The following is a 20359-nucleotide window of genomic DNA, read 5'->3' as shown; positions in this document are numbered from 1 at the left end:
CCAAGGACAGGGCTTCCAGGGGTTCTGCGTGGTTACCGGACTTGGAGATGCAGAGGGGTAGGGCATTTGTGAATTCTGTCCTGGTCCTCCAGCCTCTCTGTCAGACTGCAGACTAGTCCGTGGACCCTCAGAGTAAAGTCGTTCACGGCCATGCATCTCTCTGATTGGGATCAGCCCATATTCTAGATCTGCGCCATTCATTCATCTTCATTCAGGAAATGTTTGTGGAGCTTTTGAGATGCCAGGCCCTGTGCCAAGCAGTGTGGCTACAGAGATATGGGGAGGTGCTCAGAGCCTCAGTCTGCGGGGCTTGGGGCTGTGCCTGTGGCAGGACTCAGGGGAAGGGATGTTTGTCCTTGTCCTTGGGGTTCCCAGCCTCCAGGGAGCCCTGGGGACCCACACGCAGGACCTGCTAGGTGTCCTCTCTGCCTGCAGTCTTCCGGGAATGTCTGGGTCACCCACGAAGAGATGGAAACTCTGGCAACACCCACTAAGACAGTGAGTTTGGCCCTGGGCCTCGGGCCTGGGTTGGGGCTGTTGACCCCCACAAGGATGACGGGAAGGTGGTGGGAAGTCAGAGGGGGTGGCAGTCGGTTTATATACGAGATTGATATCCTGGTGTGTGTTGGGTTCTGTTCTCAGGGTGGTGGGTTGGGAAAGGAGTAGGAATGGGAACAGTTAGTGGGTGCTGGGGGTTCTGTCCCAGGGGGACCCAAGCTCACCCTAGGCCACTGGTGCGCTACAGTGGAGAAGAGCCGGCCTTGGGAATAGGGAGTGCTTTGCCCGGCTCTGGACCTGAAGCCTCAGAGTCCTTATGCTTGATGCTTGGTGGGGGACAGGGAATGGGAGAGCCTGGCCCTTTGAGGGGCTCCCAGCCAAGCCTACAAGGTGTGGGAGTGTGTTTTCACCACACACACATTTGTTCCGCCCTCAGCGCAAACACAGACACCTGTACTAGCCTTGTGTTCCGTCTTGCCACCCCAAAAAGCTCCTCCTAGTCCCCTTCCCAGCCACTGGGGTGTCTGCTCCCTCTGCTTGATGGGGCCAGGGGTGGATGCTTCCAGCTTTCTTGACTTTGCCTGTTTCCCCTGACACGCTGCACTCGTTCCCGCTAGGACAGTGAGGAGGGCAGCTGGGCTCAGGTAAGATCCCCTTCTCTGTCCAGAGCCACCTCTCAGGAGTTCAGGACGGTGTTCTCCCCACGGGCTCTCTGCCCAGCAGGACTCCCCGAGTCCCAGTCTGTTTATGTCCCCTCTTTGCACGAAAGGTCCTAGACGGGTTTTCTCATCCCGCTGAAGCCCCCTTCCTCCTCGTTCCCCTCAAGCTACTTGTTCTGGTTTCTCAGGGTGGCAGATGCCGCCTTAGAGGGCCGTGTCCCCAGCACACCTGCCTCTTCCCCTCTCTTCCCAGGAATAATGAGACTGAGATTGGCATGAGTCCTCGTGCTCACCCCATCCCCTTTAAGGGGCACCTCTGGTGAGCTGGGCAAAGACCTTTTCCTCATTCACTGAGTCGGCAAATATCATGTCAAGTGCAAAATCTAAGCTCCAAAGATTCATAGAATTTTATACTACAACTCAAAACCAAGCAAACTTAATAATATATAATTTTAGAGAAATACACATTGGTGATTGGAAAAGCTGTAAAAACATTTTTTCCAGCAAGGGCATGATAGAACCTCAGCATAGCAATGACCTCTAGAGCGACAGCAGGGGACGGAATGGGGAAGGCGAGCACGGGACAGACACAGCCGGGGGGTGGTGTGGTTGGTGTCCATTGATGTTACCTTCCTCTTTATGTTTAATATCGAAGCTATACTATGATATTATGCTACATTTATTTTTATATGTATAACGCTTTCACTTTTAAAAGCTAAAATCAGTGTTTCAATCTAAAAAAAATGAAGTAGGGTAAGGAAACAGTGAGGGAGTGGTGTTATTCCTAAAGTCTTTTTTTTTTTTTTTTAAAGATTTTTTATTTATTTGACAGACAGAGATCACAAGTAGGCAGAGAGACAGGCAGAGAGAGAGGAGGAAGCAGGCCCCCCACAGAACAGAGAGCCCAATGTGGGCCTCGATCCCAGGACCCTGAGATCACGACCTGAGCCAAAGACAGAGGCTTAACCCACTGAGCCACCCAGGCGTCCCCCTAAGTCTTTCTAAGGATAGGTGGCCAGAGGAGTCCCTGCTGTCGGCGGGAGGTGGCAACAGAGCGGGTGGACGGGGGCGGCTGGGATGTGCACTCTCGTGCTGGCGAAAGCAGCAGAGGGGCTGGGGAAGTCCTGGAGTGGACACCAGAGCTCGGAGTGCAAGTGCAGGCCATCCCCTGTGGCTTTTGACTTTGGTCTGTTCTTGACTCTCAGGTAGATGTGGGAGGCCAGTTTCCCAAGTGAGATCGGCTTTTTTTTTTTTTCCTTCCTTGCCGCTCTGCGGTCCTCTGTAACTCGGCCTGTCCCCTGGGCTCAGTGGGCTGGAGGCCGGTGGAGAAGCAGGAAGGCAGGTCGGCCATGCACCACCGCAAATGCATTCCCGAGTCGACAGGAAGGACTCCGTATTATCTGCTGCCTGGATAGCTGCTTCTGTTCATTAGTGTAGATAATTGATCCGCGAGTGGAGCCGTATCATTCTGAGGTCTTAAAAAGTGCCATTTAACCCCCCCTCCTCCCACTCCCAGCTTCTCAGTGAACATAAGCGGCCGCGGCGGCTGGGGGGCCGTTTCCCTCCACGGGCTAGGCCAGCTGCTGCCGGCTGGCGCGGCCCTCCTCCCCCACAGCCACTCTGCCTTGTTCCCCCAGACCCTGGCCTATGGGGACATGAACCATGAGTGGATCGGGAACGACTGGCTGCCCAGCCTGGGGCTGCCCCAGTACCGCAGCTATTTCATGGAGTGCCTGGTAGACGCGCGCATGCTGGACCACCTGACCAAGAAGGACCTGCGGGTCCACCTGAAGATGGTGGACAGCTTCCACCGGTGAGCAGGGGAACCTGGCCCCGGGGCTCTGTCTGCAGGAACGCAGCTGCCTCCGGCTCTGCCTGTGGCCCGTGTGGGTGCCAGCGGGTCTCCCCCTTGCGAAAGCCGGGTCCCCTTCCTATCCCTTGATGTGAGGGAGGATTTGGCCCTCTCTCCTCCAGCCCTAAAGACTCAGAAAGTCATTCTTGCTCAGCTTCACATCCTTGGAACCTTCCCTCCTAGGTCTGCCTTTTGTTTCTCTGCCTTTGGGCTGCCCAGGTTTCTCTGTTTACTCTGGGAAGCCTCCGCCCGAAACCAGGGTCGAGTTTTTATGTCTGCTGATTCCTTCCAAGCTGAGAGGAAAGGGGTTTCTGGGCCCTGGTGCTCCTTGCATCCCGGATTGTTGCCTCTTAGTTTCGAGCCCACGCCCCTTGGTACAGGATGCCATCCAAGGCTCTCCTCCCCCTCCTGACAAGGTCTTCTGTTCACACGTGTCTGCGGCGGAGGTCTCCCAACTGGCAGCCCGTGGGCAGACTTTGGCCCCACAATTGTGTTTTGTTGGCCTGACACGGTATTTTAAAGATTATGGATTTAGTTGCCAGTGTTTAAGCACTAGGGAATTTTCCACAAAATTCTGGATGTCTGGCTTCTCTTAAAAACTGGAAGATGTGTTGACACATTCTAGCGTGGGGACAGCCAGCTGGAGCTGGTGGCAGCCGCCCTCCTACGGCAGGTAGACGCGGTCTCCAGATCTGCTTCACTCGCTGTGGACCTTCTTCACCGCAGGAAGCCCTGGGGCTGGGGAGCCCAGTGGGCCGTAAAATCTAGGGCTTGACCGTCGTTTGGGAAGGCTTTGCAGCATGTCGCTTCAAATCACACAGGTCGCTATTTCAGCCACGTTCTTTGTCTTTCACCTCTAATGCCCACGGCCACCCTGCAGGAGAGGTATGACCCCAGCTCATGCGCTCTGAGTGCCACTCAGCTGGATAGTGGCGCAGCTGGCATTCAGACCCAGGAAAATGAGAGGATAATGCGATGAATGTTGGGGCTGGGAGCGTGTGGCTTTACAAGGTTCTCTTAGGACTCTGCGGACGTTTCTTGGTCTCTCTGACTTATAAACCAGGGAAGGTTCAATTCGGAAGGGATCTAGCTGGCTTCCCCATTTCACGGGGAAAGAAACTGAGGCACGGCAAGGAGCATCAGGGATGGTAACCGAGTCCAGCCCTCTTGCCACCACTCTGCAGAGCCTGTGATGCTAGAACTCCCTACTGTGACCTCCCTTGGCACTCCCCGACCCCTTCCCAGGGCTGGAATCTTTTGTTCTGTCCCGGAGGCTGCCAGGCCTTGCTGCACCTGTTCCTTCCTCAGTAATGGATAGGGCTGGGGAGAGGAGGGGAACCCCCGTGCCGAGCTGGGAGACATGCGCCTGGTGGGGTAGGGGATCAGTCAGCCCGGCCCCACCCAGCATTCTGGAGGTCCTCCTGGCGACCCTCTGCCCAGGCCCCTGGAGAGTCTCAGCTCTTTTCCTTGGAACATTGTGTTCTCTTGAGTGGCTTTCCTAGAGAGCCGGCTGTTTTGATAGGAGAACCAGTGCACACGGTCATCAGCATTGTTCTCCTGATCGTGGTGCTGTTGCTGAGGGCCTGGATGCCTGGATGCTCCAGAGGCTAGGCTGAGCCCTTCTGTGCACCATTCTCTGTGATGCTCATGGCAGCTTTGTGGGACAGAGGTGGCCACATCTCCATGTGCTGAGGGCCACCAGGCTGGGAAGTGGCACAGCTGGCGTTCAGACCCAGGCTCATTTGACTTTAAATTTTCACCATGCAACCCAACGGCTTTGAAAGTCCTAGAAATTGGACAGAAAATGATAGCAAGTGAGATCAAAAGTAGACAGAAGGCACTTCCAGTCAGGAGGTATGTGTGCTCCTGCTACCTCCAGTGGACCGAGGCTTAAACCAGGGGCCTGAGCAATGACTGGTTGCCTTGGGCCAGAAAAGAGTTCCTAGAAGTGGTGTCTGTGAGCTGTGAGGGCTTGTTCTAGGAAGCAGGGCTGCCTGGGGAGAGCTGAGGGAGAGAAGGAGGGAGCAGGCAGCATGATTTAATTTCACAAGGCAATGGCCTCAGTAATAGAGTTGGGAGGGAATGTGTATTCCTATGTTTAATAGATGACAAAGCGCAGAGAGGCTGAATGACAAGCAGGTTCAAGGGAAGGAAGAACACTAATGAAAGGCGGGATGAGATGCCTCGAGAGGTAGTGGGTTCCCTGTCTCAGAGGAGCTCACACTACTCAGAAGGATTCTACACAGGTGTCGTCTGCATGAGATGGGAGCTTGGGTTGGTGACCTGTGGAGTCTCTTCCAGCCTACAGATTCTGTAGCGTCCTTCTGGCTTGTTATGATTTGTTGCATGCTTACTCTGCACCTGGTACTGGTTAGGTACTCTTAGTATTTTCTGCGAACTATTTCATTTCCTTCATTAAGCATTTATTGTTTACTGTGTGCCAGGCACGATTCTAGGAGTTTGAGACATATCCGTGAACAAAACATGTTGCCCTCATGGACTTTACATTCTAACTGAGAGAGACAACCAAGGATCTATCCATCCATCCATCCATCCATCTGTACTGTGTGTGTATACATATATAGTATGTTAACAGATAAAAGGCACTAGGAAAAGAATTAGACCAGGGTAAAGGGATTGGGAGTACGAGCTGCGGTCATGATGGCGATGTTGCCATTTTAAATCAGGTGGACAAGGGGACCACTGAATGGAGAAGATGACATTTGAGCAAAGACTTAAAGGAGATAGGGGGTGAGCCATGCAACAGATAGGGGAATGTTCCAGGCAGAGGGAGCAGCTAATACAAAGGCCCTGAGGCACAAAGGCAGGCATAGTGTGCCTACTGCGTTTGAGGAAGATCAGAGGGGTCAGTGTCCAAGGCAAATCGGGTAGGATGCATAGGTCATTGTAAGGACTCTGAGTGAAATGGGGACTCAAAGAAATATCTGTAGCGATCTTTCTGTAGGGTCCTATCTGTATGGATCAGGTGTCTGTAGGGCCATTCCAGTGCCTAGAGAGTGGGGGGCTGTTGCTTCATTCAGGGAACTTTCCTTCCATCAATCAGACCCATACCCTAGCTGCAAGGGGGGACGCGGGGTGGGCAGAGGAGGGGAAGTGGCCTTGGGCTGGGTCACGTGTAAATCCTGGGAGAAGGAGGAGCACGGTTAGGCTGGGGGCTCCTGGAGCTGAGAGACACAGGCCTGGACACACTGTGGCTGGCATTGGATGCGGGGTCGAGGTGGCAGCAATGTGGCCCCATGGAGACTTTGGCTCGGGGGGTGGGGGGCTCTGTGCCTGCAGAACCAGTCTTCAGTACGGTATCATGTGTCTGAAGAGGCTGAATTATGACCGGAAGGAGCTGGAGAAAAGGCGGGAGGAAAGCCAGCACGAGATCAAGGGTAAGCTGGCCAGGCTCCTCGGGCTGCCTTCGGGGAGCAGGGTCCTGCCTCGCCGTTCCCTGCCCTGGGGGAAGGGTGGGGAGAGGAGGCATTCTGTGCCTCAGGGAAGCTCCAAACACTAGAGGGGACCCTCAGCCCCAGTCTGTGCGAAGAGGGAGACATAGTCCTGCCCAAAAGATGTTGCATCTGGTGGAGAAGAAATAGTCTCTGCTCAGTCAGCCGTAACCCCACCCTACCCCCAACAATGGCCAGCAACTGGACAAATGCAGAGATTCCCCTAGGACAGTGCTAGAAACTGGTATGGGAACGCGCTCATGGAACTTGGTGATCTGGGCGGCAGTGGGCAGAAAAGAGAGGCAAGTCTTAGAAGACTCTTTGAAGGTGGAAAACTAAGAGGACCGTTCCAGCCTGGGGGCAGGAGAGGGCCCAGGCAAGGGCTCTGGGAGGACAGCCAGGAGCCGGCTGGCCTGGCCTTGAATCCTATGGGCTGGCAGGGATGGAGGGAGGTGGGGCTGGTTCTCTAAGAGAATCAGCCAGGGAAGACGGACGAAAGACAGAAAGCGCGGCAGACTGGCGCTCTGCGTCCAGGGAGCCCCATTTCTGTCCCTGGAGGGGGTGTGGCCAAACCTGTTGCCTCTTCCTGGTCCTTTTCTTGTTCTGCCCTCCAGATGTGCTCGTCTGGACCAATGACCAGGTGGTTCACTGGGTCCAGTCCATTGGGCTGCGGGATTACGCAGGAAACCTGCAGGAGAGCGGCGTGCACGGGGCCCTGCTGGCCCTGGACGAGAACTTTGACCACAACACGCTGGCCCTGGTCCTCCAGATCCCCACGCAGAACACCCAGGTGGGCGTCCTTGTTCTTGGTCTCAACCTCAGGCTCCCCGCTCTGCCCCACTCTCCGGCTCTCTCCCACTTCTGCACATAGGTTTATGGATTTGTTGGGGGATTGTTCTAGGGGGGCTGTTTCAGAGGGGAATCATGATGGCCTCAAAACTCCAAGTGGTCCCGGTGCATAACCAAGGCATCTAGGGAGAACCAGTGTCCTTCACATACAAAGCCCACCCAGCCTAAGCACTGCCATGGACACCGTGGGCACCCCGCTCCCTCTCCCGACCCCATCTTCGCATTTGACACTCTGTGGCTATCTTTTCCTCACTCTGCTTTTCTGACCTGACTTTTCTTAGAGGGGGAACTAGCCCTGGAGTCTGAGGGGATCAGACAACCCACTGTCTCCTTTGTCTCCTGCCCTAAGGATCTGCTTCTGGGCCCCCAGGCTTGTGAAAGCTAAATATACCAAAGAATACGGCCCAGAGCCTCTCCGTGCCAGGGCTGTGTCTCCCTGTCAACAGCTCAAAAGATGAGATGTCTCCTTAAATTACATTTCATAATTATTATGGAGCTGCCATCTAAGACTCCATCTAAACTCTCTTGAACCTATTTATATGTTTGGCCTTTCTGACTTCCTGTGGGTGATGGACTCGAGAAGTACTACCTGTTGTGCAAAGTACTTCCTGATTTTATTTGTCCTGAACGTGCCCCAGTCCCCAGTTGGGTCTCCCGGCAGGGGAAGGGAGGGTGCTGCCTCCCCCTGACTGAAAGGGTTTGACCCGGCCTCACCTTTTGTCATTTCATCAACTTTGATTGTGTTGCCTTGGGGCCCAGGCCTTTGTCACTCCAGACGGAGTGGTCTTAATTCTTTTAGGCTTTCCTCATATAGACGCGCCTCTGTGCCCTGATCATTTTAGCCGCCCTTGTCTGGACTGTTTGCAGCTGTCAGGCCTCTTGAAATTCAGCCACCAGAGCTGCGCAAGCTATTCTGGGAGCAGATGCGTGTTGGCTCGTGTGAGGGTTGGCTGTGTCGGCTCGTAGTCCTGGGGTGGGGGTGCGTTGGCCTTTTGGGGGTGTTGGGCAACATGCAGGGCCAGTGTGTCCCGTAGGCCCTCTGCGGTGACCCCTCCAACCAGTCAGCATGGAGAGCACAGATCCCCTGTTCTCTAAGAAGAGCTGAGGTCCCATGTCCCCCGTGGTTTTCCTGTACGCACCCATTTCCGACCTCCTCGGCTTTCTCGCCTGCTCCCACAGCTTGGGGAGACCTATCCGATGTTTTTGTCAGCTTCTCCTCCCACTGCCTGGAGGAGTGGTGTCAGCCGGGTACTTGGACACGGACTAAGCTTCTCCCTTCCCGTCCCTTAAGAGAATATTACGTACTCAAGACTGACAGAGGTGGTCCTTATGAAGCTCTGTGGTTGACGCATTTTCCACCCAGAAATGGGCATGTTCTTCTCCCTTGTTGCTCTCCTGTCTCTAAGTGCATCCGGGTTTTGTGGCCAGCAGTGCCTTTGCACGGAGCAGCGGGAGACCTCTCTGGTGCTTGCTGACCTTTCTGGTTTTCCTGACTGGTCCATTTCGCTCAGCTCTTAGAGAAAGTGGCTGCTGACCCGATGTGGAATTCTTCATCAGCAATGGTTAAAAGTATCTGGTGGCAGTTTCAAAAACTTTGTTGTTCTGGCACTTCCCAAATCTCCTGCTGAGTTAGGCCCCTTGGAGGCCGAGCCAAGGCCTGTAGGCACTAGTCAGCCCAGGGGCCACTAATGTCTGTCTGTGCCTGAGCAGTCCTTCTGGTTTAAATTTTTGATGTGGAGCGTATGAAATAAGTTCCTTTAAATAAACTAAATCCTTATTTTCTGTGATCTATGTGCTTACTGACCCCTCCAGAAAGGTAGGAAGGCATGATTTCCCCATATAGACAGAGTGTGAGGCCATGCGCTCTGTGGTCCCACTTTTTACAAAGTTACAGTTTTCCAGTGTGCTCCATATAAGAATCCTAAGGTTTACAATTTCATTTCCAAGAGGGCGCTGAGGTTTGTGTGGAGGCGCAGTATTAGGGCTCATGGGCTGAATGCACTGGATACTCCATCTCTGCCCTTGGGCCCCTGGGAATCAGGGGCAAGATGGCCTAGAGGTCATTAACTCTACCCCTTCCATCTCTCCGCCTCTAACCCTATGGACTCCAGGCACGCCAGGTGATGGAAAGAGAGTTCAACAACCTGTTGGCCTTGGGCACAGACCGGAAGCTGGATGATGTGAGTACTTGGCTGTGAATTAGGGGCCTTTGGGATTTGGGCACTGTTGGTTCGTTGGGTTGAAATTCATGAGTTTTGCTCTCCTTGGGCTGATGATTGGTGGGTGGCCTAGGAGAGGAGAGCTGAGGGGATGAGAATGAAGTCAGGGAGTTGGGGGAGAGGCGCACGGCCAGGCCTAGCAGTAGGCCTAAAAGAGTCTCCAGGAAACTCCTTGTACATAAACTAAAGGCTCCTGTGTGCTATTCTTCATCTAGCATCTTTCAGCTCTGTGCCCCACTGCACTCCTAACCACACAGGATCGGAGGCTCCTCTCAAAGTCCATCTTTTTGGGATCTGTTTGGGATCACACCTTTTTCTTCATTTCTCAGACCCCATCTCTCAGTGCCCTTGGTACAGCACGACTCCAGCCTGCTTCTCAGGATTCCCATCCCGTGCTGGAGTGGTTGTTCGGAGGTCGGCGTTATGCCGAGGTCCTTAAAGAAGCGTGTGCTTGCTCGTTCGGCCATGGGGTTTGACACTCTGGCCCAGACGTTTTTCAGTGCTGCTTCCTCTGCAGTTCTTCTCTTGAGTTACCTTCCGGCCACGTTAAGGTTCTCCTCTCCTGGCCCCCCTGGTCAGTGAAAAGCCTGCCTTTTCCCCTGGGTTTCGTCAGGCCTTTTCCCCTGAGTTTAGGCTGGACTGTGTCCGGGGGTCCCCGGGCGTTCCGAGCTGTAATGCTCCCACTGGCGATGCCTTGCAGAAGATACCTGTTTCCTGAAGAGGCAGCCCCCTCCCCAGCCCTCCTTCTCCCTTCCCTCCTCCCCTCCCTTCCTCTCTACTCACTTTCCCATCACCAGCCTTGCCTGGCTTTGCCTGTCAGGTCAGGCTGGGCTGCCTTGGCTCCAGACAAGTTAAAAAAGAACCCAGATTATTTATTTGTAACGTCTCCATCTTCAATCAGATCTGTGTCTTTCCGTGTCTTCGAGGACCGTGTAGCTTCCCTTTCTACATACTCCTGCCCCACCCAGTGCCGCTGTTGACTTTTGGGCCTCTTTTTTGGGACACCCTTAGTGTCCCCTACATAGCAATGAGTCTTTCTCAGTTGGGTTTAACAGAGCCAAAGGCCACCTTTGCAGAGAGGCTGTTCTGCTTCAGTAACTAGGACACACTCAACAATACACAGAATTTGTGGAGGGGCATTTTCTTCACAGAGGCACCTTGAAATTTGGAGCGTGTTATTTACGTACACATAATATACGTGTGTATGCGTGTGTGTATGTACTCCTGTCAAGGAGATAAATTGCCAGACCCCACCAGCTATCCCTGCCCCCAGAGATCTTAATTTTGCCAGTGCTCCTGCTGTGTGGACCCTCCTTTCATCCCCCCCACACCTAGGATCTTATCTTTCTTTGATACTGCTTAGAAAAATGACACCTCTATACCTTAGCGTGGGGCTTTCTAATTAGAAAGCTATTTATTCCTTCAGTCCTTATAAAAATATTCTTTGAAGGTCTAATCTGGGCCAGGCATCGGCCCAGGCAGAGGGGTATAATGGTGACAGACATCTCATTTTACGCTAACAGTCATCATGGGGGATGGGTTATTACCTCATGGGACTGACTGATGAGGAACTAAGCTCAAAGGGGTAGCTTACCTGCTGTCCCAGGCTGATGCTGGCAGAGCAGGGATGGAGCAAAAGTGTATCTGAGTCCTGCTCTCTCCCCTACATCTTGATGCTTCCTAGAAGCATGCAGAGCTAGCCAGCCTCTCTGGCTTGAGACATTGGGCTCAATATTGAGTAGATGATGTCATCTTGGCAGCACAGAGGGATTTCTGGGATGCAGCTAGGTGTGGGGCTGCAGAGGACTCGTTCTTGCAGGAAGCTCAAAGTCAAGGTAATGGGAAGGAGGTGGGATTTGGTGGTGGCGGGTGCAGGGGAGGTCAGAGATCCAGGGACACTGCTTCCTGGCCAGACGTCAAGTACAGCCTCAGCAACCTTGAGCTGTCTCTTGTGCTGTTCCTCTGTCTGATCTGGTTCTCGGTTTCCCCCTCTCAAGCTTCAAGGGTTGCATCCAATTCTCCCCCTACATGGAGAGCAGAATTCCAGGGGAAAGAGGAGGGGAGCAAGAGGAACATCTATTAGGGGACAGGTGATACAGACATAAGTCTTAGGGTTGGCTGAAGGTGGAAATGGGGGGGGGAGGAGCAGGGACAGAGGGGGAGAGAGAGAGAGAGAGAGGGAATGCACTCTGGGCTAGGTTAAGGGGAGGATCATGGAGTGGACAGAAGCAATGAGGAAAGTTCCTGATGAACTCACGGGTGGGATGCCTGTATAGGAAGCCAGCTGCCATCCATTCATTTAACAAATATTTATTGAGGGCCTCCTGTTCCCAAGCACTACCTTTGCAGCAGGGGATATGTTGGTTGGAACAAAAAAGATTGTGGCCCCTGTCCCTTGGAGCATAGAATTTGAAAGAGGGAGCGGGGTGGAAGGGAAAGGAGAGGGAGAGCTTATTGATATATCATAAGTAAATGGAAAAATGATACTAGGGTAAGTGCTGGGACAGAGGTCCATGGTGCCAAGAAGTGATAGGAGCCTTTGGCTTCCTCAGGGCACAAGCAGAAACCCCAAGGGCTTGGGGCTGGGAGGGGCTGTTGAGGCAAGAACTGGTGGGTTAGTGTCCCTTGCTCTTCTGGCAGCTCTCGGCCTGCCCCAGTTCTGACAACAGGGGTTGGTTTGGGGGTGGGGGGAGATTAGACATGGCTGCCGTGCAGGCTGGAAGTGGGCTCATCAAGGTGAGCTGGGGAGGCCTGCGTGGAGGGGCCTCCTGCAGGGTTATGGCTCTGGGTGCCCTTTGGCAGAGTTTAGGGACTCAGCTGGTAGAGGGCAGAGGCCCCTGGAGCAGCCTGCCTCTGATGGGCCATTCACCTGATCCATCACTGTCCTAAGGTGATCTCACTGGATCCCACTAGGGACAGGCAGCCGGAGGAAGAGATAAGGCAGATAACGTCCTTCCTATTTTACAGAAAGGGAAGCTCAGAGAGGTCACTTAACTTGCGCAGGGACACAGAGCTAGTAAAATGGGTGCACTTTCAGCACTCGGGGCCCAAGCCAGAGCGAAGGCAGGAGGGTTTGGGTGGGGGCTGGCCGCTGCCCATTTCCCCTGGGAGGGGATGAGGCTGAGTGGTGGGGGCGGCGGTAAATATTTGAAAGGTCCGTGGGCATCCGCAGCCCAGGTTGAGATGTCGGGGCGGGCAGGGAAACAGTTTAACTGCAGGAGGCTGCCGGACGGTGACAGGTCGGACCACGGGGACCGCACCCCACCTGGAGACCGGGAGCCTCAGAGCCTGTTAGGGCCCCCGGGAGTCATCTCCCTTCTCCCGGTCCATCTGACAGACGGAAACCCGGGGTCCAATGGGGGAGGTGAGCCTGCCCCCCCCCCCCCCGCTGCCTCCGGGGCGGACGGGCGTGGCAGCCCCAGGAGCGGCCGGGGGGGGGGGGGGTCCCTCAGCGCTGGCAGGGAGTGACGGCCCCCGCGTGTCGCGTGCAGGGCGAGGACAAGGTGTTCCGGCGCGCGCCGTCCTGGAGGAAGCGCTTCCGGCCGCGGGAGCCGCACGGCGGCCTGCTCGGCGCCTCGGCGGAGACGCTCCCGGCCGCCTTCCGCGTGGCCAGCCTGGGGCCACTGCAGCCCCCGCCCGCGCCGCCGAAGAAGGTCACGCCGGAGGGTGAGTGACGGGCCGCGCGAGGGGCCTGCGGGCGCCGCTGCACTAACGCTGCCGCCGGGCCGGCGGGCGGGCGGGCCCCCCGAGTGCGCACTAACCGCCGCCCTGTGTTCTCCCGCGGCCGCCGACTCCTGCCAGCGGGGACGGCGGGCGCGCCGAGACTGGAGCCCTCCACGGTGCGGACCTACTCCTGCTGACCCCCGCCTCCCGCCCCGGCCCTCGCGGGGGTGTGCCCGTGGCGCGGGGTAAGTGGGCCGGGCCCGGGCCGCACGCCCCACCCCCGCCTCCGCCGGGGACGGGGGGCCGCTCGCGCGCGCTGCCCCCCACCTGGCTGCACCCCCCCCCCGGCCGTACCCCGCTTCTGCCGCCACCGGGGAGCCTGGCGCTTTTGCAAGCTCGCTGCTCTCGCCTGCATCCCGGGCTGGGGACGACACCCCGCTCACCGCACAATTCCTCTCTCTCCCTCTCTCTCAGCTCGCTCCCACTATCTCTACGGACACATGCTCTCTGCCTTCCGGGACTAGCCACGGCCCCCAGGGGCATCGTCCTCCGGCTGAGTGGGCTCAGCCGGCCCTGGCCCCTCCTGCTCGTTCCCCACCTTCTTAAAACTCCTGGTCTCGTCAGTGACTTTCCAGTTGCCCTGGATCTCAGAATATACTCGTCTATCCCCTCGACATCCCACTACCCTGAGTCCCACCGTGTGCCCTTTGTAAGTCTCTTGTGGCTGTGGCTGGGTGTCCAGGTTGTCCATGCTTGGGCTTCTGCAGAAGGGACAGGACGACAGCAGCCCAGGGCCAGGTGTGACTTCACCCTCCTTCTGGACCTAGCCTGGTCTGGACTGCGACCTCCACCAGAGACCAGGATGCGGTGCCAGAGGCTAGGGATGGCCCTTACAAGAAAATGGCACTTCAGACTCTGCCTTGCTCAGGCTGTGGGGCCTTCCTGTCTGCGTGCACATCCCAGCTGTCTGACATCTGGTTTCAGCACTCCCAGCATCACACCTTTCCAGCTCATCTCCACCAGGGCACCTCCTGTCTCCAGGACCTCCTTGGGGGCTGGGAGGGGCTGCAGAAGGCCCCATTGTCTCTCAGGATGGTGAGGCTGGGGAGGAGAAAGGCTAAGGTGGTGATTCCAGGCCTTCGCTTAAGATGAATCCCAGATGTGATTTGGGGATGAATCTGAGAGAAATGGGCTCCTGAACTTTGAGCCAAGGTTAAGGATGGGGAAACTCTCAGCCCTCCACCCAGTGAGAGGTGCAGGTCAGCCAGCTGGAGGGAGAGCCAATTGCCTGTGTCAGCCTTAAGCCCCAAAGGCAGGGGGAAGGCGTCCTGTCCTGCCCCAGCCATAAGGTGTAAGGGGGAGTTGCTGCTGGGGCAAGGCTTGTGTGGGGTCTTGGCTCTGGGGCAGAAGAGAGCTACCTGTGCACTGCCCACTCTGTTCCCAGTATTCCCTCCCTTGCTGTCCTCCTCTGCCCCACCTTTTTAGTAATCCAGCCCCTAAGAATATACACAATGGGTGGGTTGAAGATACATTGAGCTCCAAACCAGATTTGGTAAAATGTAGTGTGAAGCTCTCTTCTCCTGATCTCTTGGGAAGAAAATAAAGCTTCCCCTTCCGTGAGTCCTGTCCTAGGTCCAGGAAATCCATTGTTGGCGAAGGCCATCACTCTCCTGCTTGTCCCTGGATCACCCTCCCCTGGTTCAGGGCTCTTTTGGTGTGCAGGGACCGCCTCCTCCAGAAATTCCAGAGATTCCCCTCCTGCCCCCACTGCTGCCGGCCTCCATCATTTTAATTGCTTTCCTCAACAGAGTGGTGGCAGCCGGGGCTTGGGGGTACAGGTCCCCGTTTGGTCGGAATGCCATTCCCAAGAAATCCCTCCTCCTCACTCACTTCCTCATCCTGCTAAAATGCCTGGAAGTGTTTGAGACCCAAGTTCAGGGTGGGTTGATGGACCCCAGTAAGAGGAGGGGAAGAGCAGCTGGAGCCGGTTTCCTGGAGAAGCGCCAGTGCCAAGCCGTCCTACAGGTGACTGAGCAGCTGATTTGCAACCTGATCGACATGGGTTCTGAGCAGGGTCTCGGCTAGCAGGTGGGATAGTGGGTCCGAGCACCCTGGCCAGAATGAGTGATGGAGCCTGGGGCGATGCCAGGGCTTGGAGCCCTCTGCTGTTTTTCAGTAGAGAAGATGTCCACTGGGACCGAGTGGGCTCCCGGGTGTGGGCATGGCACCAGCTGCTCTGTTCTCCCTCGTTGTTCCTTGCCCTCCCTGCTCAGCAGTCGACTGCAAATGGAGCTGGAGGCGTTCTTGAGCAGAAAATGAGTGGGATGGAGAGAAGAGGCCCCAATTCCTGGGTAACGAAGGTTAAGATTATGGAGAACCCCTAGATTCCTAGGATTGGTGGAAGTGGGGACCACCAGGCCATCTGACTGCTGGCAGGGGACTTTTGATGGACCAGCCAAGTGGGAGACTCAGCCCCAGCTTCTCCTCCACACCTTTGCCCTGTCATGGTTGCCCAGGTGCCTGGGTCTTTTCAGGGCATCCTGGGAGGTATTGCAGGGCGGTGAGGGGCAAGAGAACTCCGTGCATACAGTGACGGAAGGCTGTTGTCCTCGTGTCTCTCCTGCCTCACAGTCAGTGTATTTTCTACTTGGGAGAGTGGTTGCCAGTGCCCTGAACGCCCCCCTCACCAGCCTCGTGTATCTCGTCGGTACCCTTCTCAGTACTGTACTGGCTCAGTGCATCAGGAGTGGGTGTGTAGGTGTGGATGAGTGTGAGTGTGCGTGTGTACGTACCAATAAACAACCTGGTTTTAAGACAGCCTACACGTGGCTCTGGTCTTTTTTTTTTTTTTCAACTTAGACCTCAGCGGACCTGTTCAGCTTCCTCCACAGTCCTCAGGGCTATGCTCCTCTGGGAAGTAAACATCTGAGTTTTAAAGACATCAAGTCAGGAACCTTCTGTTTACTTACATACCCATGGGACTGCTCAAGAAGCTAATGTTCAGGTTGCTTGTGTCAAGGGAGTTGAGGACAAGGAGTGAGGAGCCCTGATGCTGGGCTTGACTTCTTCCTCTTCTTCCTCTCTGCTCACACGGTTGAGCTCCGCCCTCCTCCTGGCCTCCAGGGCCACTGTGCCCCTGCTCCGATCCCCCCTGGCTCACGCTGCAGCAGCCCTAGCTGCCTGTGGATCAGAGGCCCATCCCCTCCACATGGCATGACGGGCTGCCTGTGACTTGGCTCCAGTGCCCCCTCCCTCACCAGTCTGAGTCCACCGAGTTCCAAAACGTCTGACCCCCAGCCCCATCACCAGAAGGCAGCAAGAATGCTTCTTGCCTTCCCTTTGCAGCGACAAACCTTCCAGACCCACTTAGAGCATCACCGGGGAGGCATGGCCAGATGCTCCCCAGCAGAATCACATAAGCAACAACCCTTTGCTCCCTGGCACTCTGTACACCACCATGCTCTGCAGGCTTTCTCCTCGTCCGTTCCCACGGGGGCTGTGAGGAAGCCCCTTGGGTCTGTCTTATCGATCTCCTGATCCCTAGATGGACACACTCTAGTGAATAAATGAATCAATCTTATCTCAGGGGGTTTTTATGAGGATTATTATTAAATAAAGTAAAAGTTACTGGGAACTATTGTGTGCCAGACCCCATTTAAGCATGCTCAACGTATTAGCTCATTTAATTCTGCAGCCCTGTGATGTGTTTATTTGCTATTTTGCAGAACAGGAAATTGTAAGGCTAAGACCACACAGCTGGTAAGAGTCAGATGTGGGTTCCAGAACTAGGCCTTCTGACTGCAGTGCCTTGTCCTTACTACAATATGTATGTTGAAACTTCTGACTTAATGCCAGGACTGCCTACCAAATGTTACTTGCTTCTCTCTCTCTCTTTTCTTTGCTTCTGTTTTAAGTGAGCTCAAGCCTCTGTCCCTTGGCTCAGCCTCCTCCAGCTCCCTTTCCCAAACCCACACTCATGTGTCACTTGGCTTCTATGGTCTTCTTTGGACTGTGTTTCTTCTGCTCACCTAAATTGTGGACTCCTTCAGAGCAGTGTAATACACCATATCCTTCCCAAGGCTATCACTATCCCAGACGCTGATGGCACAGGGTGGCAGAGTCTGTAGGCACAGGGGACAGGATGGGAGCCAGACAAGGCAACCTGTGACCCAGGAAAGGCACACAGAGGAGGGAAGATGCTGGCCTAGTGCCTGCAAGCCTCTGGGGGGGTCCCCTCCCACCCACTCCATGACCAAAGGTAGAACTGACTAGCCTTGGTGACCAGCTGGCTGCAGGATAAGATCCGAAAGAATCCAGAACAACTTTTTTTGGACTGAAAACTATTTCCCAGTGTTGCCACTCACTGGGATGGGGAAGGTGGGAGGAGCAAGCGTGTGGGGAAATGAACTTTCTGTCAACGTTTGTAGAAAAGAAAGAAGATTCTAGGTTTCCATCCTAGAACACTTTCCTTTGCCTTCCTTAGGAATGCTCCAAGCAGAGCGAGAGGCCAAGAGTCTGTGTCTAGTGGTTGCCTGTGGCCGGGGGGGTGAGGCACAGCCACAATTGCCGTGGTGTGGAGATTGGGGGTTTCCACCCAGGCCTGGGCTGTGGGTCCTTAGCCAAGACTCCAGCTGAACCTGGAAGCTTCAGTCCTTTAGCTCTGGTGTACCACCAGGCATCCCAGCTCCAGCCTGGAGCCCAGAAGCCAGGAAGTCAGACAAGTCCAAGGGATGGGACATGTTGGTGATAGGGGGGATGGGACACATTGGTGATATGGTTTATTCATGAAAGGGACACCTGATTTGAGGGGGCTCCTCTCTCACCCTCCATTATCGCCCTCCCCCTCCCTCTCCAACTGGTCCAACCAGCTACTACACCAGCAGCGCTGAAAAGGTTTTCCAGTTTGCCAGATAGATGACTGAGAAGTCGGATACCTAAGCAACCCATAGTATTTGAAACACAGCTAGTCCTGGAAGCATTCTGCAGTTCATGCTAATTAGCTAAACGCTCTGAGAAGTCCCTGTTTACACACAGACAACCAGTACGGCAATTCTGAGTAATTCTTATCTTTACGTTCTAGAGGATTCCCTGAAGTCCATTATTAGGTAACATTTGATTAACCCGGTTTGATTCATTGCAGGTACTTCCACTGGAGACTGGATTTAAGCTAATTTCCCTAAAGAACTACCACTCATTATTCATTAATTGGAGTCTTATCTGTAATTTAATTGGGAAGGCTAAGCATTTAGCTCGGGAAAGGCCCAGCGCGCTGATGACAGTTGTGTATTCTGTGCAAATAATGGCTGAGGTTGAGCTTCCATTTGCAAAGTTTGCTCTTCGCACCTGTGAGATCCCAGCACCTTGTCGCTCTAGTGGGAGGCTTAAGGACTTAAAGACCAAAGAAGAAATAGGTAGACCATGGCCACCACTTACAATGGTCGGGAATGTTGACCCTGATGGCCATTGCTGAGGACTGTTCATTTTTATCAGGCTAGGGATATGAACCTCAGTTTCCAATTGATGTGATGAGTGAAGAAGAATAAACTTAAAAAATCCAGCCACTCCAGAGCCTGTCAGCTGTGTAGCAGAGACGAGTATGCTTGTCCTTGGCTGCCCCTAGGCCCCCAGTGAGAAGCAGGGTGACTGGTGGGATTGTATCCACCTGGGAGCTTGGGAGGCAGCAGGGACAGAGGAAATGAACTTGAAGGGAGCAGACACCCCCCCCCCCCCTTTGAATGTGGAGTTCAGCGTTTTTGGTGGGTAGTGAGGGAGTGAGTGTAGATTCGAGAGCCAAGGTGCTGCACCCAGGCCTGTGGCCCTCCTCGTCTCCAAGGGCAGTGAGTCAGGGGGCGCTGACGGGCCTGCAAATGATGTAGGTATTCCTCTTCGGCCCTTCCAGAGAAGGTAAGACTATAAACACAGGGACACAAACGCAAGAAGACCCCACAGATGGGGCAAATAAAGCCAGTCTGTGACTCCCAGCAGGCCCCTCTTTGGTTATTGGAGACAAATGGGCCCCGGGGTTCCCTTCTGCACCCTCACCTTGGTCCGTGAGCCTGCACTGCCCTTCTCTTCCTTAGGCAGAGCTTCTGGGAGCGGGGAGTTGACAGCCCTTTCCAGGAGCAAGTCGGGAGGGCAGATGTGGGGGAGATGGCCCTGCTGAGCCCAGAGCAAGTGAAGAATGGGTCCCAGAGCCTGGGGGGTCAAACTGGGCGAAGCCCATTGTCAGGGACCCCGAAGAATTGAGTGGGGGCTAGAATATATCATGCTCCGAGTCCCCAGACTTAATGATTCTGAAACTTATAATTTGCAGTAAATCAGGCAAATTTAGCCTAAAGCAGTTGGAGTTAATAAAATTTTTAGTAGATGCTCATGGTCCATTCAAATTCTAGCTTCCACTCTCTCCCCAGCTAGTCGTTATGTAATTTCTGTCCAGAATCTCAATTCTCCACCCACCTTCTCCCTTCAGCCTGTAGTTGGAAGATAACATCCCACGAAGAGAACCCCAGCTTCTCTTCCGCTGATTGTTCCTTGTGAGGCCCCCACACCGCCCCCCACAGAACCACCTTCATCCTCTGAGCTGTGGGCAGGGGCCAGGATCCGCTTCGGCCTGGAGGGATGGAAGGGTGTGGTGAGGGGACACGCTGGTTGGCCTGCAGGGAAGTGACAGTGTCTGACCTACATCTGGCTGATTTATTCACCTCCCACTTTCCTGCAGGGCTCCTGGTAATGTCACACCAGAGAGGAGGCAGGGATTAAGGAGGGGAAACCCACAAATTCCCCCTCTACAACCCTGCCTGCTGGCTGTGGGATGAGCGCTGGGCATAGAGCATGGTCATTAGTTGGAAGGGACGGGCCCCCCTGGGCTTGAAGACGGAGCACATAGACTGTTGCAGTGTCCAGGAATAAGGAAGCGCGCCACAGAACGCGGGCCAGGCTTTCCTTCAGGCCTTGAGGGGTTTGTGGATCTGGTCTTTGCCCAGCCGGTGCACCACACCCAGCTTCCTTCATGGGGGTAACAAGAGCAGAGCTCCCGGGACTTGGTGACCACAGCAAGACAGTTGCCTCAGCTGCTTTTGAAGCCCCACTAAATCCAGTCTTTAGGAGGCACCTAAGAGGGGGAGGGGCAGGAGCGGCGGGCACGCCCCCATCATCACAGACGCTCTT

General features: G+C 54.8%; 1 protein-coding gene across 11 annotated transcripts in view; it reads left to right on the top strand.

Moving 5' to 3' along the window:
* Positions 1-16013, top strand: part of PPFIA4 (PTPRF interacting protein alpha 4) — a gene marked incomplete at both ends in the record, with an annotated part of 36238 nt that extends 20225 nt beyond the window's left edge. For 4 of the 11 annotated variants that reach the window (XM_080824766.1, XM_080824775.1, XM_080824770.1 and 1 more), the window contains 8 exons: positions 436-498; positions 1116-1142; positions 2795-2970; positions 6310-6407; positions 7076-7251; positions 9422-9490; positions 13021-13195; positions 13667-16013. In XM_080824766.1, coding sequence (XP_080680892.1) covers positions 436-498; positions 1116-1142; positions 2795-2970; positions 6310-6407; positions 7076-7251; positions 9422-9490; positions 13021-13195; positions 13667-13716 — 834 coding nt within the window. Of the gene's footprint in view, positions 1-435; positions 499-1115; positions 1143-2794; positions 2971-6309; positions 6408-7075; positions 7252-9421; positions 9491-13020; positions 13196-13330; positions 13390-13666 lie in introns of those variants that run through there. The other 7 variants (XM_080824768.1, XM_080824776.1, XM_080824774.1 and 4 more) reach the window with 3 other exon arrangements.
* Positions 16014-20359: the final 4346 nt, after the last annotated feature.

This window comes from Martes martes (assembly GCF_963455335.1).
Source record: "Martes martes genome assembly, chromosome: 15".
NCBI classification, from domain to species: domain Eukaryota; kingdom Metazoa; phylum Chordata; class Mammalia; order Carnivora; family Mustelidae; genus Martes; species Martes martes.
This window is presented reverse-complemented; position numbering and strand designations above follow the sequence as displayed.